Source organism: Beauveria bassiana (genome assembly GCF_000280675.1).
Source record: "Beauveria bassiana ARSEF 2860 unplaced genomic scaffold BBA_S00007, whole genome shotgun sequence".
Classification (NCBI taxonomy): Eukaryota; Fungi; Ascomycota; class Sordariomycetes; order Hypocreales; family Cordycipitaceae; genus Beauveria; species Beauveria bassiana.
In genome coordinates, this window is record NW_007930842.1 from 708,742 (window position 1) to 726,926 (window position 18,185).

General features: G+C 52.7%; 3 protein-coding genes across 3 annotated transcripts; all 3 read left to right on the top strand.

Moving 5' to 3' along the window:
• Nucleotides 1-1,394: 1,394 nt before the first annotated feature.
• Nucleotides 1,395-6,054, top strand: BBA_03442 (uncharacterized protein; the record flags this gene model as incomplete). The annotated part of the gene is made up of 2 exons (XM_008598539.1): nucleotides 1,395-5,780; nucleotides 5,839-6,054. 2 exons carry the CDS (start codon nucleotides 1,395-1,397, stop codon nucleotides 6,052-6,054), a joined length of 4,602 nt encoding a protein of 1,533 aa, XP_008596761.1.
• A 1,578-nt stretch (nucleotides 6,055-7,632) lies between these two features.
• BBA_03443 (ABC transporter) lies at nucleotides 7,633-9,758 on the top strand (the record flags this gene model as incomplete). The annotated part of the gene is made up of 6 exons (XM_008598540.1): nucleotides 7,633-7,691; nucleotides 7,940-7,967; nucleotides 8,110-8,609; nucleotides 8,755-8,974; nucleotides 9,018-9,228; nucleotides 9,523-9,758. 6 exons carry the CDS (start codon nucleotides 7,633-7,635, stop codon nucleotides 9,756-9,758), a joined length of 1,254 nt encoding a protein of 417 aa, XP_008596762.1.
• Nucleotides 9,759-14,417: 4,659 nt separating this feature from the next.
• BBA_03444 (POT family protein) lies at nucleotides 14,418-16,307 on the top strand (the record flags this gene model as incomplete). The annotated part of the gene is made up of 2 exons (XM_008598541.1): nucleotides 14,418-14,449; nucleotides 14,522-16,307. 2 exons carry the CDS (start codon nucleotides 14,418-14,420, stop codon nucleotides 16,305-16,307), a joined length of 1,818 nt encoding a protein of 605 aa, XP_008596763.1.
• Nucleotides 16,308-18,185: the final 1,878 nt, after the last annotated feature.

Sequence of the window (18,185 nt, forward strand, 5' to 3'; positions counted from 1 at the left end):
GGCGATGGAGAAAATATGTGCAGACGAAGAAGAGAAAGATAAAGGCCGGCGAGGCGTTGGTCGGGATGAAGAGGAGAGGGAGCCAGCTGCAAGAGTTCCGGTCAGATTATTGCAAAATAGGACAGCGATGTCGCAGAAATGCGGCTTACCTGCGCAAACAGAACATTTGGGATGTTGCCGACGGTTTAGAAGTCGCGGGTCAGGGTGGCGAAGCAAAGGGGAAGCAGTTGCGCGCAAGTCGCGTGGACTCGATATGACGGTTGGTCACTGTGTAACCTGGTGAGATTGGGTATGATGAGCGAATGTAGCGAATGACCGGTTGCAATGCCTAGGGAGTCGTCTTTGTGACCGTCGTTGGCTTGGCTTCGGGTATCGATCTGCTTGGCTCTCGACTCGGTATTTTATCTTGGAGGGAAACACGGCTGAGTTGTAGTGGAGAATATTGGGAGTTCGCTATGGCTAGACGTGACGGCCGACAGGCGCTGGGTTGACGAGTGCAGATTATTGGGTGGCGGTTGTATGATGTGGTCGTCATGAGAAAGAGGTGCGAATAGCTGCAAAGGCGGAGGTGGGGCTACAAATGCACGGCTGGCTCGGCCAGCAACTCCCATACAGTGGTCACGGACGCTGCTAGCGGCCATTGCCGCTGCAGAATGTTTTTACAGCGGGTTGGCTGTCGTAACCTAGACATCGCAGCGAAAATGATCAGCATCATGAGAAGCCTTCCTGAACCTAGGTAGGCAACAGGATTACCCGAGCATTCTGAACAAGATAGAGCCTGATAAAATTTAACGTTGGAACGGTAGTTATCTTGTAGTCCTCCTTGACGTTTCGTTGTTGTGCCAAACGGAATAATGGGCGTGCCAAGTGCTATTTACTTTTTGAGCTAGGTAGATACTTCACTTGCGTGCACTGGCTACCTACCTAGATATGTATCTGGCTACTTGCTGCTGCCTGTGATACTACATCAATGAATGCTACTGAGTCACTTGTTGATGTCGCTTTCGTACAAGACGCCACCAGATGCCCAAACCAAGGCATTTCAAGCCCAACGCAACAAGTTGTTGTGGCCAGGTCCTCATGTGCTTCCACCGCTACCTGCCGACAAGGTTGCACCATTGGGCCGTAACAGAGGATGACTAAGATTGTTGGCAGCCATTAGGCCACTACCGGGGCACCAAAGCTCCAGCGACCCGCCACCGCATTTGACAGCTCTCTAATTTTCAAGACTTTAACCACCCAGCTTTATCCCTCCGCTATCCTTTTCTTTCCCTCTCCTCTACCCAAACAATTTGATTAACGACCCTTCTCGCTACGCTGAGCGCAGCTCCGCAACTCGTTTGCGCTGTATTGCCTTGTAGCTTTCATTTTCTCTTGCCCCTTCACCTGTGGCCATGGATCTCCCGGCCGCACCGACACCGCCGTCTGGTGGCAATAATGCGTCAGATCGCACCGCTAGTTTGCTAAATCTTCTCAAGTTCAGCGGCGGCGTCTCGGGAACAAACTCGCAGAAGCCGCTTGAAAAAGAACAGCCGCATCAGAAGCAGCCTAGTCTACCCCAGAACCCGGCAGCTGCTCGTCTTCACCAGCCTGCACCAGCTGGCGCCGATCCTAGTGGCCTGCTCGCCGCCCTGATTAGAGGAAATACCGAAAATGAGGAAGCGACCCCGAGCCAGCCACCGCCAGCTGCGGCCCAGCCTTCGAATCCGTACGGTAATGGCTCCCCTCCGGCGGATACTCGATCATATCTGTTGAATCTGCTCAATCGTCCCAAGCCTAGCCAGACGGATCAGCCTCTGCTGACCGAGCCTGCGCAAGGTTCGGCACAGTCACCACCAGGCAGTGAAAAGCCTAATGATGTGTACTATGAGCAGCAGCAGCCGCACAGTCAGATACAGGCGCACAATGCTTACGCCCCCTCGGCTCAGCAACAGCAGCCCGAGGCCTTCACGGATACTAGGCAAACTGCTTCAAACGCGGCTTCGTCGTATTCGTACAACGCTTCACAAGATTCTCAAACAGATGTGTCAGCAGCTCTGTACCAGCAGCTTATTGGCAGTCTTTCACAAACGTCTGCGCAAAGCCCGCAAGCGGGTGCAGCTGCAAACGCCGGCCCGTTGCACATTCTCAAAAGGGACCAGGGCTCGCCAGCGGCCCGTCACCTGCATGAGCAATCAGCGACGCGTAGCAACGAACACAGTCCCCATGCGAGCCCCAGAGATCAGACTCGACAGCGTGTTGACCGTGCTCCATCTTACCAGTCCCAGCACTCTTCCCAACCCCCGACGCATGCTTCTCCTCCAGCAGATCTAGCCTCTGGTCATCACAGTCAAGCTGGCAAAGAGCCCGTGTCTTCAGCTGTGAGCGAATTGGCCAGCAAGGCTGACTTGGATGCCCGTGAAGCCCTCGCTCGCGCTGAGCAGCAGCAAACACGCGTCGACAACGGTTCTACCCTCACACGAGTCGAGATGCATCCCTCTGACAACCCCGACGACTCTGCTGGCGCCCACACGGCCGATACCAATGTCGATACTGGCAAAGATCTGAAAAACGATCTTCTCGAAACCGAAGAGTCAACGACCACTGTCCTCCCCGTCCGCATTCTGGCTGAGGAGGATCAAACTGTTGCCGACTCCTGGGAGAGTGCCGATCAAGACGAGATTGTTGTCATTGAGGAGCCAGAGATTCCACCCGTCAAGGTTTTCAACTTCCCGATGAAGCCCTGGATAGCAATCAGTCTTCAAGAAGGTGCAACCGAACCCCGGCCACAATTCCGCGATGAATCAATCATGGACATCGCTCGACTCAAGAAAGAATTCGACCAGATCGACCGCAATCTCTATACAGCTTCGCAGACCTACATGGCTTATGGTATGTCCAAGCAAGGTGGTCTTCGGGTCATTCGACAGGACGACGGAAAGGACACCAAGGTTTTTACCGATACCAAGGATCGCATCTTTAACGTCGGCATGTCCGTTACACCTTCCGACTATGACGGCCCTCATAAAGAGGCCATTCTCGGTACAGGTATCAGTGGCACCGTTTACTGGGTTCAGATTAAAGAGGGTGACAAGGATCATATTGAGGACGCCCATCTGGAGCAGTATGGTTTTGCCCTTCCTCCCCTTTCCTCACAAGACGGCGATGCTCCCGGCGGAACCCTCAAAACGCGTGCTAGAGCGTCGACAAGTCACCCCGAATTTTTCGCTGTTGGCCGTGGCAAATGCATCAATTTCATCTGGCCCTCGCACATTCTTCAGAATAATCTTTTCAAGCCTGGCCATGACCGCGTTGCCGACACTGAAAAACTGTTCAACGAATGCTCTCTCAAGATCAACACTGGCAAGGCGGGCAAAGACTTCACCTTTAGTCAAGACGACACTGTAGTCGTTTCCCTGGATAAGTCTGGGCGGGTCAAGTTCTGGGATGTTCGTGACCTTACCGCAGCCAAGGAAGGATCTACTGGTCGCTCTGCTCTCCCTGCCCACACTGTCATGGAGGTCAAAGAGCCCCTGATGACCCTCGCTAGCACGCCGGAAGGCGAAAAAGCCTGGCCTACATCGGTTCTATTGCTGGATAAGCTTCGACCTTATCAGAGGAGGTGTGCCCTTCGCTACATGATAGTTGGTATGAAACAAAACCACACTCTGCAGCTTTGGGATCTCGCTCTGGGCAAGCCCGTCCAGGAATTCAACCTTCCACACAGCAATGAGTCGGATGCTGTGTGCAGCGTCATGTACCACCCTGCCAGCGGCATGATTGTCATTGGTCACCCAACGAGAAATTCAATCTACTTTGCGCATCTGTCGGCACCGAAGTACAACCTCAAGAGCGTTTCTCAGGCCGACTACATTCAGCGACTGGTCAGCCAGGACTCCTCCATCTCGCAGCCGGATAGTACCGCTGTGATCTCTGGAGTCCGGGAATACTCCTTTGCCAACCGTGGTATTCTGAGGAGTCTGGATATTCTGTGCAACCCTGCCATGGTACAAGACGCTGAGGAGCCCACTCTCTTCGAGCTCTATGCTATGCATTCAAAGGGCGTGGCTTGTATGCTAATCAAGCAGCATGAGCTGGGATGGTCTAAGGACAATAAAGTCCTGCAAGCGATTGATGCCGTTGCGGAGGGCGTCGTCAGCGTTTCCAAATTGAAGACACCACAGACGACCGACAATCACACCCCTGAAGGCCGCCCTGGCAACCGCAGCTCCGCCAAGGAAGGAAATGCCTCTTTGTCATCAAGCCACATTGAACTTACCCAACGGCCGCCCGACTCAAACACAACGGCCAAGGCTCGCAATGAAGGCAAAGACAACGATGCTGCTGCTCAATCCGCCAAGGAGAGTCAGCCAGAGAGGCCGGAGAAGAAGTCTAGAAAAAAGAAATCCGCCGCCTCCAAGGAAGCGGAATCCTCATCACATGGGTCGTCTACAGCTCATCGCGATGGGCAGCCAGACAAGAATGACAACAGCAAAGGCGTTAACGGCATTTCGGCCGACATCATGGAGAATGCCATTGCCAGCATGGAGGCTCGTCTGTCTACTCAGTTGTCGGACATGCTGAAAACTTCACTGAGAAATCTGCAAAGCAAGATTGACGAAGGCGCTTGCGTCAGGGACGCGAGCTTCAACCAACATCAGCTGAAGCTCCTTGATATGGTCTCCGAAGTGCTCAACGACAACACTCAAAAGGTGCTCGAGTCTCTTATTCACAGACAATTCACTGAGTTGGTCATTCCCGCCATTGGTGAAAAGACGAGCAAGAGCGTTACGGACCTCCTCAGCAACCGGTTGCAGCCGAGCGTTGTGTCGACCGTGCAAAAGGAGGTGCAGTCTGCCATCCCCCAGGCACTAACTCAGGTACTGCGGTCTGGGGAGCTCGCTAACTTGGTCGCTGAACGAGTCAGCCCAGCAGTGTCATCGGCCGTGCAGCGCGACATGGCCGCCAATCTGACGCAGCGCCTTGCACCTACATTGACTTCTGTTGCGACGCAGTCAGCTCAGCGCGTCGGTAGCGATCTTCAGCAGAAGTATCATGAGCAATTTGAACAACTCAAGGCCCAGCACATATCAGATTCAAGCAAGATCGACCAGCTCATGACCCAGGTCCGCCAGCTGACGGACATTATGTCAAACATGGTATCCGCACAGGCCCTGATGCAGTCTGAGCTGTATAAACTAAAGCAGCAACCCGTCCATGAGCTGCCCGGCGTGTCCGGCATTCAGGATCACCATATTCCCAGCGCAGTTGCATCGCATGGCTATGGCAGCGCCAACACGGTCAATACAGGCAGCCACCCGCCGAGCTTTGCACCGAGCCAGGCTGCGAGCAATACGCAGCCATACATGGGCAGCCCACAGTACATGCGTGCACCGCAGCATGTACGAAGCCCGCATGGCTCGAGCGGCCCTTCTGACCACGTTGGTCCGGCCACCAACGTCAACGCCCTGGTCGGCGCCTATGCTCATCAAATGAGCAAGAATGATGTTGAAGCTGACAATGATCTCACTCAACGCATTCAGCGTGTTGAGCAAGCCATGAACGAGGGCCGAGTGCAGGAAGCCATCATTCAATGGGTGCAGAGCGGCAAGGAAGGCGACATTTTTAGACGGAGCCTGAGCAGGTACCCCGCTACCAAAATTGCCAATCTACCGCCACTCATGTTGTTGGTCGTGATTGCGACTATTTCGAAAGATCTCAAGCCGAACCCTCGACTCAAGGAGGAAATTGAATGGATTGAAATGGCGGTCAATGCTTTTGCTGAGAGCATGCCCACTCATGTAAGTCTTGATTTGAGGATTAACAACAAACGGAGCTCGCACTAACTGTACTTGTTAGGACTGGGAGAAGCAAGGCGCTCGTGACGTGATCAGAAGCGCGTCTCAGACGATGCAGCTGCTCGTGAATCACATTCACCCACTGATTGCAAACATTTCGGATGGCTTCCCGACAGACCCATTCCTGATGACCCTCGACAGAGGCAAGCTTGACTGGATCATTCGGACATCGGAGCACATTCTGAACTCTTACGAAGGTCCACGACATTACGAGTAGGACGAGCGGACGATAAAGCCTCTTTCGAACCCTCTTTAGTACTGTTTCTCTCGAGGCGTCACAAGCTTGGACCAATGGCCTTGTTTACTTTATTTTCTTGTACTTGTTTTGCATTCTTCACTTTTTATTGCGCTGCATAAAGATTCCCCCTTTTGTCACGCAGGAATTGTTGGCTGTATGAGAGATGCGAAAGGAAACTTTTACTGTGAAGGACGTTGAAAATTGAGGCAAGACGATTCTGTATTGCCCTGTTGCTTGTGATGGTAGCACGATTCTGTTAGATAATGTACATGTTTGCTGTTTATATTTCTTGTACCGATCTATGGCGATGGCTGTGCGCATGCTTCGAGGACGCACACTTTCCGACACACGATGTTAGAAGATGTTAGAAGATACTTTCTCTGTTCTCGTCGCCCCTGCACCCGTACTCCAGCTAAACTTCCTCTTCATGATGACTATAATGCAACAAATCTTTACATGCCCGTGCCTTGGCTCTTCCGTGCTTCCCGTGCTTCCCGTGCTTCCCGTCCGCCTTCGCCCTATGACCTTCTGAACAGACAACTTTGAAACGAATGAGAGATTCGTCGGGCAGCAAAAATGGACAAGGTGGGTGAGGGGGATGGCAGACTATTTGAAATACTACGGAGGTCTCTTTTCGCAGAGCCCGGGGAAGCAGCCTTGGATACTGATATCCCCAAATGCAAGGCCAGCTAGCTAAGTATTCGTACGGATACATAGCATCGAGTAGGAGGGGGCGATGGGGCCGTACATTGGGACAAGCGAGGCCGTCCGCGCTCCTTGGGCATCGCATCTTCGACTCCGGGGGGAAAAAACAAAAAGGCTTTACATGAGAGCGACTCAAGGGGGGGGATTTCGCGCCGTCTCGGTCTCTCTGTAATCAGCACTAAAAACGAGAATACATTGCGGGCCGCATCGACGCTAGGAAACTACCTAGCGTCTTGCAGCGTCTGTAAATATCGAATCCCCACGCACAGTGCAGACAGTGCGAGCGCCTCCAAAAGATACATCTGGAGAGGGGAACGGGGGGGGGGTGAGCAATTTCGACGGATTTCAAGCGACTGGGGTATTATTTACGCTTTTATATGTACAGCTCAGCGCTAGTTGGGGAAAAAACAGACCAGCCAGCCTTGTTTACCCTTGTTTACGCAAATTGCTTTGTTGGCTGGCCTGAAAACTTAGGTGTCGAGATTGGCATAAAAAACGCCGCTTTGGGGACAACCATCTTGGAGACTGCGATCCGTCAACCTCTCCGGCCCAAGCCGATGTTGACGCTCCACCCACTTCCCCTCTCAGTATTACGACAAGTGACCGGTAAAATCGTGCAAGGCTCACGGCCTCTGCATTAGATACTCTCGAAAGAGAGGGCGCTGCATTGTCTGTGGCGGTTGGGAAGGCTTTGGCAGATAAAGGAGACCCAGTGCTAACGCTACTCGGATCCTTTGACTTTCCGCTTCTCGCGCCCTTTATTGCACCTCTGCAGCTACGGATCCTATCAACGCCACCCCCTCTCGTCATTTAGCAGGGGTTGGTGGGGTAAAGAAACTGGGGGGCAGCGGCATGACTTTCCGACCATGCAGACGTGATGCTGAACTTGCGTCCAGCAAGAAGCAGACGGAGTAGGCCATATCACAGGTGCTAGATGATGGGGGTAGTGGTCAGAGAATGTGGCGCGATAGCTACTTAGTACCCAACTTATAGAGGTTACTTTTAAGGGGGCTTGTTGGAGTATTATGGACAGAGTCAAGTACTACGTGGTTGACTGTTGAATTTGAATCCAGTGTCATATCTTTGGGCATCAAGACTTCGATCCTCTGCACGTACATCAACAAAATAAGTAAACAATTACACTGCACTGAAATCGCAGACATGCTGCCGCACTCGATCCTTCTAACGTATGTCGCTGTACTTTTAAACGCCGGCGTCATGGCTGCACCTGGTATCTTCTTAGCCCGTGAACACCAAATACCAGATTTGGCGTCGCTAACCTGCTGTAGTCGAAAGGGTGGTTCACGTTAGATCTGCTGATAACTGCAGTCCTCGGCCGCCGGCGTACTATATCAAGAGTATCGTCGCGCTTTCAAGGCATTGGTGCTCTTCGGCTTACATCTTGTTCTCAGTCTCGTTGTAGATAGCGCCAAGAGTCGTGCCTATCTCTGGCAACCCGATACTCGTGCAGTTGGTTACGTTGCCGTCATTTCCGCTGCGGCTCGTCTTCTCCTGTTGGTCGTCAACGAACTGCCCGGGACCGCAGCATTAGTTGATGGTGACCTGCGAAAGCCAACAAGGAGAGTATCCTCGAGCGGATTTTGGGGTAGAGCGCTCTTTTTGTGGCTCAATTCCACGCTCCTACTAGGGTTTCGAACACATTCGACTGTGGATGATATAGACAAGCTCCCCGCGGAACTCTCTTTAGAGATGCTTTCTCACCATCTCAAGATGTACTGGCGTGATGCTGAGAATGACCCCAAGCGCAGCCTTGCCATCGTTTTCTCCAGGACTCTCAAGCAGCCGCTTCTTGCTGTAGCCTTACCTCGGTTGGCGCTCGCGTTTTGTTGCTGGCTCAACCATTCGTAATGCAGCGTCTGCTCGTCTCTGCATAGATGGAGGAGTTGGCCGAGTATACACAGCGCTCGATACTCTAAGCATTTCTTTGGTCTATTTTTGCCTAACTGCCTCTAGGGCATCTCAACACATGAGCAGCCACTTGATGATACGAGTTCAAGGTATTCTCATTGCAGAGGTTCTTGACAAAAGTCGCAAATGTAAAGCTAGGGAAACAGCGGCTCTCACTCTTATGAGCAAAGACGTCGAAGATGTCGTGTCCAGAAACTTTCACGATGAATGCTTCCGCGACAATCTACTGCGGACACTCAGCGATCAGTCGCCAACAAGAGTGCGGGTAGTTGAGGATCATGAAAAATCCGCGATACAAAGATCTCTAGAATTCCGAGACATGGCGGAATTGTTTGCCATGGCGACCCCAGCGTCTATACGTAGCTGGATTTATCATTGACTTAGTTGGAAGATGGACGTTTGCTGCTTGGCTCGTTCCGGTTTTTCTCATGTCGTTTGGCGAAAGCGTACCAGATAACTTCATCCGTGTTTGGGTTTCAGCTGCTCCCGAAGACCTGACCTATTTTGCAGGATACGTGGGTGCGCCCATCTTCGCTACCCTCGCCACTGTAACCGCACTCTGCGTACTGTTCTATGTCCTTGTGCCGTGCTCCTCAACAGACCTGCATCAAAAGTTGACGCGTATACTAATGCATCTCACCCTCGCATTCTTCTCTTGCGCCGACACGGGTTCAATCTTGAACCGATACAGCGAAGACATGAACTTTATTGTTGATTCACTCCCTATGCGGGCACTGCGATTCTTCTATTTCATGTTTGATGCCATTCTTCAAGTTACCATCATATAATCAGGGACAACTTACATGCTTGCAGTTCTTCCTGTCATCGGAGCTGTAGCTGGTCTTCTCCTATACTACTTCTTACAAACTTCTCGTCAGGTGCGCTGCATCCAGCTAGCCGCCAAGACACCGTTATACAAACATTCTGACGAGACAGCCAGCGGCTTACGCCATTTAAGGGCCATGGGCCTGCAGTCAGGTAACTTCCTCGTCGGTCTCGCGATTTGGATGTTTTCTCAGAAGACTGTGTTGGTTGAGCGTGGCAGTTGACCTGCTGGCCTGTGGTGTCTACTACCATTTGACGTCTCGAAGTCTCGAGCGTCGAGCTACAACTCCTGTTCCAGCAAGACGTCTTTCGTACCTAATCTTGATTACCTCCAGCTTGTGTCTTACAAACTTCTTCGAGAATTGGGCTGATTTGGAAGATTCAGTCAATGCCTTGTCGCGCTTTCTGACAAATACGCCGACCGAGCCTGAGCTAGAACCCATTAATCTTCCGATAAATCGGCCCAGTTAAGGCCGGATTGAAATGAGAAATGTCACCGCCAGCTATGTAAGGAATACACCTTCCAGATTGATAGACGCATCGCTTAGTGTTGTGCCCGGTAACAAGGTCGGCATTACAGGTCGATCTGGTAGCGGCAAGAGCTCACTGTTTATGAGCCTGCTCGGTTTCCTGGAATACTCTGGAACAATCGATATTGACGGAATCGACATCTTCAGAGTCGCACGTGACACTCTGCGGTCACGGTCTATAACTATATCGCAAGATTACTTGGACCTTGGCGGTACTGTTCGAAGCAATTTGCTCCCATTCAACATGAATTTGCCGGCTACAAATGGTACCCCTCCAGACGATCAAGTAAGGCATGTATTGGAAACTGTCGGTCTACTACCCCGTATTGATGGGCAGGATGCACAGTTGAGCAAAGTTGGGCTTTCTCAGGGCCAACTACAGTTGCTGTCGATTGCGCGTTCAATTTGCGTTGCAGAGAAACACGGAGCGAAGTCATTTTGATGAACGAAGCGACCAGCCACCTTGATCTGGAGATGGATGCTAAAATTCAGGGAGTCCTGCGGGATGCATTTGCTGGATGCACAATATTGATCATTGCGCACAGATCGGAGATGATACGGAACGCCAACATCATCTTAGAGTTGGTATATGGGAAAGTGAAGGTGGTGAAAGAGTAATTCAGCGCTCTATTTGTTACATACTATATATACTATGCTATACTATTCCCCGGTTTCGTCATTTTACAGGCGCAGGCAGAGACGCAGGGCAAAGGCTGCTTGCTCACTTATTCTGCTTGAGGGCTGAGAAGGGGAAATAATATCGTCAGGGCTTATAGCTGCAAATAGTGCTCCCTCTGCCATCGATCTCAGCTACGTCGGATGTCAACATCCGAACATCTTCCGTAGTATAGTGGTCAGTATGCAAGCTTGTCACGCTTGAGACCCGGGTTCAATTCCCGGCGGGAGAGATCCGCCACCACTCTACAGAGTGGTTTTCTTTTTTGCTGTTTGCTCTATTTTCTTGTTTCTTTTTTAGTTCTCTCGCTGCTTCTAACTTGTTGATGTTGGTCTGGCTTTGATTAGCACATTTTCATACTATTCATTTTTCTTCGGTTGTCCGGTCACTTTGTAGCTCGAGGCATCTGATGTACGAACAGACTTATCACGACAACTGCCCACCACTCGGTCACTTTCCCCTTTGTTCGTTCTTCCGGATTTAATTGACGCATTAAGCCGTCGCCCCGGATACTCGTGTGGATTCTGAAGAAATGTCGCCTCCACCAAGAACAAAAGATTACGTTACATGGGGGACTTGGGCGATGGGACAACCCGTTGAATGCTTGGTTGGCTTGGTACGCCCCGTTTCGGAGAATCAGGGCTCAGAAAATCCGAGCCAAAGAAGACTGGCATCGACAGAGTCGGCGTTGGCACTGGGTATACACTTCCCAGTGTTAGGCGTGGTGGGGCACGAGCTGAAGCATCAACAGGTGCAACATGCGATTCATTCGAGTGGAAAGCTGATGAGCGAATGTGGCGGCTGGAGCCCTGACAGGTTTTGGCAGGTTCGCCTCAACTGGGCCGCTGATGCGCGAGCTGGAGCGCGTCCCACTGCAGATAAGGGTGGCGCAAGAGGCGGCAGCCATCTCCAGTATAATTATCCAGAATAAATTTTTTCCCTCTCGAAGCTGTTGGTGCTGGTACTGATAAACAGTCATAAGGGAGACGAGAGATGTGGCAGGGCTTGTTAACGCGGCGCGCTGTAAACTGTTGGGCGAATACCGCGACGCTCTGCGCCGTTCATGGCTACCATGGAATGCCCAAGAGACCGGTGCAATATAACAGCGAGGATGTAGCCGGTGGAGAAGTGGCCATCCGTCCGTTCCTGATGAGCCCTGCAGGACTGCTGTTCTGCGACGTCGCCGTGTCGGCAATGTCGGCGGGTCCGTGGCTGCCGGCCGAGAGGGCAAAGCCTACCATTTCCAATCCAGGCATGTCACGGGCCATCCTTCCTAAAAGTAATATGTAATTAAATTCCGAATACTCATAGTCGGCGCGGTTCGAGGCCTGTGAGGGAGACTAGCAGCTGGAGGGTCCTGAACGAATGAACAGATCGGCGCAGAATCCTAAAACATTTGAGAAATCCGGGGCATGTTGCCCGTATGCATGACGTCCAACATCACTGTATCGGGTACGTGATTCACTAACAAATGTCGGCGGGCATGCAGCTGCCTTTTGAGGCGGAAACTGCGTCAAGTAAGCTAAATCACAACTTGTTTCTGAATGCGTATATAATTTGGACGGAAGATCAAGACTCGGTATGAAGCTTCGGCTCAAGGCTGGTTGTTGCTTTGGCAGCTTGCCGGTGGTGGCCGCCCACCACGTCAGCGTGGCTTGGCTTAGCTTGGTGCATACATGGGGTGAAAGAAGCGTGACAAGACAATGTTGAGATGTTTCCACTCTTTGCGAGCGAAAACACAGAAAGCAGCAGTCAGAAAAGCTGGACTCGATGCGGGAGCCCCATGGGGATATTGCGTGGTGGACGACGGGGGCGTGTCATGGAATTGGGTAATGGCGGTTGAGTGATCAGAGGCGAGAGCGACAGAGAATCCTGGTTTCCATTATTAATAGGGCCGCTGGATGGTGAACAAGAGACAACCCAACGCTAAAAAGAGGAGGCGGCGAAAACAAACACCAAAAAAAAAAAAAGTCAGCTGGGGGAATGAATGAGAGCGGCAAGCTCGGAAGCAATGATGGAGGGGAGGCGAGAGGCGAGGGGCCGAATGGCTGGCTATTGGCTCGACGATGATGGGGTCTTGTATCCAGTTCATCTTCTTCTTCCTTAACTAATCTTTCTGGAGCTTCGTTTCGGTCAAGTCGCGGAAACAGGTTGACAAAAGGACCATTCGCCATGGGACCGTCGCAACGGGAGAGCTCCAGTTTATTTGTGGTTGGTGGTGGCCGGATGCGAGATTATGGGTGTGTGGAAGCCCGTGATGTTACGAAATTTGGCAAGGTCACCACTTAATTCACCACCCACCACGTCTGGCAAGCATGCTGCAATGATGGGGGTAAAAAAAAAAAAGAGGATGCTCTATGGGGTTTCGGTCGGGCCTGGCATGATTGCATAGGTAGTTGTAATGAATCTTCGATTGAGTGATTTTGCATCGACGTCTTTTGACTACTTGTCCGTTTGCTCTTTTTTTGCCATCGTTGAGCGGCGCCCGTCTTGGGATATCCGATCGACTTGGGGCAGCGGCGGGATCGTCTTGGCTTATGCGTGGCAAAAAAAGGATAAAAAGGCCGTTTAGCCGACGGGCGGGCAACTTTTGCGGAAAAGGCTCTTATGAAAACTTTTTTTTTTCCCGGGGTGGCTTTGCGCTAGATGTCAATGGAGGGGGGTCAGTAAGTACCAGTTGGCGCTGAAGCCTTGTTCTTTGGTGGGCTGGGGCTTGTTGGTGGCTGGCAATGGCTGTTGACTCGGGTTTATTGCCGTAAATACCTCGAAGGACGAGGCGTACGCCACATGGGGGTCGCTTTGAATCAAGTCAACAAGTGCATTTCCATCAGCTGTTTTGTGCAGCGAAAGAGGCATCATCACTACCAACGTTGGGTTTCCTTTTTCCTCTGAGATTAGGTAAATAGCTGACCGCCCTTGTGCAACACTGCAGAATAGCTGAACGGGGTCATTCCGTACGTACCCTGTAGCACCGGGTCGCGTGTGCCCTTGCCGAGGGACTTTTTCAGTCATATACGGATGCTGCATCGCCGTTACCAGGACGCTTTGCATTGGCAATTTCCCCCCGATAATGGCTTCTCAAAATGTCAAAAGGCCTGAGGCATGCACTGAGTTGGAGGCATATTTCTTTCGAAAAAAATAAAAATAAAGAGATAAAGAAAAATCCCAAGTGCCGTATTGTGCCGTTCCTGGTACATGGTACATGCATATATACACACACACTTGCCTAGTTGCGACTAATCCGTAATTAATTAGTGGGCCCTCCGTGGCACCGCCGTTTTGGGCCTTGCGGACCTCGCCTTGTCGGCCTTGAACTACCTAACTTCCACCAGTACGAACTACTGGGTATTAGGAGAGGCTATTATGAAAGACCCCTCCGGACGTCTGTCATTCTTTTTAGTTACTTTGAGTTAGACTGAAGTTGGTCAACCAGTCTTGTCAAACTAGTTAGTATTAGGATAGTACGAATAGATAGATAGTTGCTCCTCCGCATGCCCGCTTATTACTCCAACCTCGTGCCTCTGTTTATCTACTCGTCTTGTCCCACACCTCTGTCCGTTTCTGCTCTTCTTTTTTTTTTTTTGCTCTTTTCTATTGCTTCCTCAATTCACAGGCCGTATTCCCAATCGTAGAGAGGTTGTTTCAACTTCTCTCGCCTGTTTAACCCGTTCGTAGCCATGGCCACCAACCACGAGGACCCCGCCGTACAGTAAGAAACCACTTACAACTTTTTTTTTTTCCGTCCTCTAACAAGACTACTTTGTTTGCACCACCAAAACAGGCTCCACGAAGAATTCTCAGAGCGCGTCCCCAACAAGCACCACGATGTTGCCGGCGGCTACATCCAGCACCCAGACGCCGACGCCGACGCCGTCTCGGACGAGAAAAAGGACCTCGAGACGGGCCTGCCCACGGGCGACGGCGACGAGCCCACGGCCCACGAGCGCGCCACCCTGCGCCGCGTGGGCGAGTCTCTCCCGCCGTCGGCCTTTCTCATTGCCTTTGTCGAGCTGACGGAGCGCTTCACCTACTACGGCGCGCAGGGCCTCTTTCAAAACTACATTAGCCACGACAAGCACGGCGCCGACGGCGCGCCCGGCCTCGGCATGGGCCACCAGGCCGCCACGGGCCTCAACCTCTTCTTCCAGTGGTTCTGCTACGTCACCCCCATCCTCGGCGCCATCATCTCGGACCAGTACCTCGGCAAGTACAAGACGATTCTCATCTTTTGCGCCGTCTACTGGGTCGGCCTCGTCTTCCTCTGGGTCACCTCGCTGCCCTCCACCCGCGACGTCGCCGGCCTCCCCGGCTACATTGTCGCCATCATCATCATCGGCCTCGGCACCGGCGGCATCAAGTCCAACATTGCGCCGCTCATCGCCGACCAGTACCAGCGCCGCCGCATGGCGCTCCGCACCGAGCCCACCGGCGAGCGCGTCATCATCGACCCGGCCATTACCTACCAGCGCATCTACATGATCTTTTACTGGTGCATCAACATTGGCGCCCTCTCCCTCATGGCCACGCCCTTTATGGAGCGCTTCGAGGGCTTCTGGACCGCCTTTCTCATGTGCTTCATCATGTTCAACATTGGCATCTTTGTCCTCGTCATCCGCCGCAAGTCCTACATCATCCGCCCCCCGCAGGGCTCCATCATCACCGACGCCCTCAAGGCCGTCGGCATGATGATTGTCGGCCGCAGCACCGACGCCCCCAAGAATGCGTGGCGCGCCGCCCACGGCAAGAGCCCCGTCTCCTGGAACGATCACTTTGTCGACGAGCTCAAGCGCGCCCTCCGCGCCTGCAAGGTCTTCCTCCTCTACCCCATTTTCTGGGTCTGCTACGGCCAATTCTCGTCCAACTTTGTCACCCAGGCCGAGCAGATGCAGGGCCACGGCATGCCCAACGACTTTATGCAGAATTTCGACTCCCTCTCCATCCTCGTCTTCACCCCCGTCCTCGATCGCGTCCTCTACCCCATCCTCCGCAAGTGCGGCATCGAGCTGCGCCCCATTGCTCGCATCACCATTGGCTTCTGGCTCGCCGCCCTCTGCCTCGCCTACGCCGCCATTGTCCAGCACCTCATCTACAGCGCCGGCCCCTGCTACAGCTTCCCCCGCGACGCCGACCATTGCGCCGCCGCCGTGGGTCCCGACGGCAAGATTGTCTCCAACAATGTTCACATTGCCGTCCAGACGCCCGCCTACGTCTTTATTGGTCTCGCAGAAATCTTCATCTCCGTCACCGGTCTCGAGTACGCCTACACCAAGGCTCCTCCCAGCATGAAGTCGTTTGTTCAGAGTATCTACCTCTTTACCAATGCTTTTGGCTCAGCCATTTCCGAGGGCCTCGTTCCCGTCTCCAAGAACCCCAAGTTTGTCTGGATGTACACTGGCGTATCCGTCTCGTCATTCATCGCCGGTTGCGTCTGCTACGCTCTCTTCCGCCACTACGATGCCCAGGAGGAGGACATGTACGATCTGGATCGTGACGAGCCCGAGCTCCAAATTGGCAACGAGTCTGAAGGTCTCCAGGCTGCCAAGGAGAGGCGCGCGGAGGGGCAGTAATGCGTCCATGTATAAAAAAGGTGTATGTGTATGAAGATATATAGTTGGGTTTGACGTATATATGAATCGACGACTTTAAAGTGTGACAAAACTTGTCGGATGCTGGCTTAGTAAACAAGTAATAACCTGAAAAATGGAATCGAATTATCAGCCTACGTGTTTGTGCCAAGTAAAGTACGCTCGCTTGCGTATACAAATCTGGTCGTGATTGCTATTCTTGTAAACTTTCATACATACAAATCTCGCTCGGAGAGATAGACTGCTGTATCTCTGCAACTAATCTCCCTAACTTTGTTGTACGAGGGCGACGGGACCATGGTAAACATGTCGAGCACGGGTATAATACAAGACGACAGATAGACCCATGAGCCCGACAAAGAGAATGCAGGCCCAGTTAAAATTTTCCGCGGTAAGGTGGTAGCTATTGGGCCAGAAGCTCCAGAAAAACGCCCAGGATGCGTAGACAAGGGCAGTCATGTTGATGGGCAGCCCCCATTTTCCTAGAGACCAGCGAGCGTGCGGGAGCGGCTCGCCGCGGAGACGCCGAAGAGCGACGCAGCCGAGGCAGATGACGTAGGTTGCCATGAGGGCCACGGTGGAGAGGGAAAGCATGGCGTTGAAGGCGACAGTAGATCCAATGTTGATGAGGGAGAGAATCATGCTGAAAATGCAGGTGAAGGTGACGGCATTGACAGGAACATGCCATGTAGGGTGTACCTGCGAGGAAGTTAGATCAGGTACATCATGGGCAGAACTCATTTACACTCACAGCACCAAGCCACTTGGAAAATGGAAGCCCGTTATCGCGAGCAAAGGCAAACGTCTGGCGTGACGTGGATGCCAAGCTCGAAATCGTCACCATGATGAGCAGGACGAGCACCACAATCGTGAGCCCCGTCGCGCCGCGCACGCTTCCCGTAGCGTTGCGAAAGACATACATGAACGGGAAGCCCGTCCTGTCACTGAGCGCCTCGTGCACATCGCCAATCGAAAAGAGGTACGTCAGCAGCAAGCCAAAGGTAAAGGGCACGTTGAGCAGAAACGCCCAGACCATGGCTTGCGGCACAATCACCCCCGCGTCCTCGATTTCCTCGGACATGTGCGCGACCGAGTCGGAGCCCAAGACGACAAACATGGTAGAGACTTGGCCGACCATGACGGTGAGCGCAATGGACGGCCAGCCGGCGCCGTTGTCGGTGAAGCCGGTAAAGACGGTCGCGGCGGCCTGCTTGGGGGCGAGGACGAGCAGGGTGACGATGACGGGGAAAAACGCAAAGAGGTGGACGCAGACAAAGGCGCCCTCGGCGAGGGGCAGGTGCTTGGCGCCAAAGACGTTGAAGAGGGAGACGCAGAGCACAGAGGCCATGACGAGGAGCGTGCCCTGCCAGCGCGAGGGCGTGTAGGCGGCGCTGTTGAGGGCGACGAGGCCTTGGATGATGGAGCCGATGAGGAAGGCGTCGAGCGCGACAATGGACTGCCAAGAGACGGCGGAGAGCCAGCCTAGATAGGCAGAGGTGTGTTTTTGTTAGTTACTTTGAGGATGGGTGGCTCTAGCGAGGCAAAATGGGAAGGGCCGTGGCATGACATACCAGACAGGTAGCTCAGAAGCTTCTGGTGCTTCCGCGGCGCAAACTCGGAGACCCAGTGATACTGACCGCCGGCTGTCGGTGCCATTGACGCCATCTCGGCGAGTGAAAGTACAATGAAGAACTGGCCCGTGTAGGACCAGCACAAGGACCAAAACAGGCCAGGCAGGCCGCCGGCCGTCAGTCCCTGCGTGTGGGATCTGCGAATCAAATAGGGTCAGTTCAGTTCGATCGCGGCAATATTTGACGGCGTTGGCGTACATAAAAAAAAAAAAAAAACAAAAAAAANAAA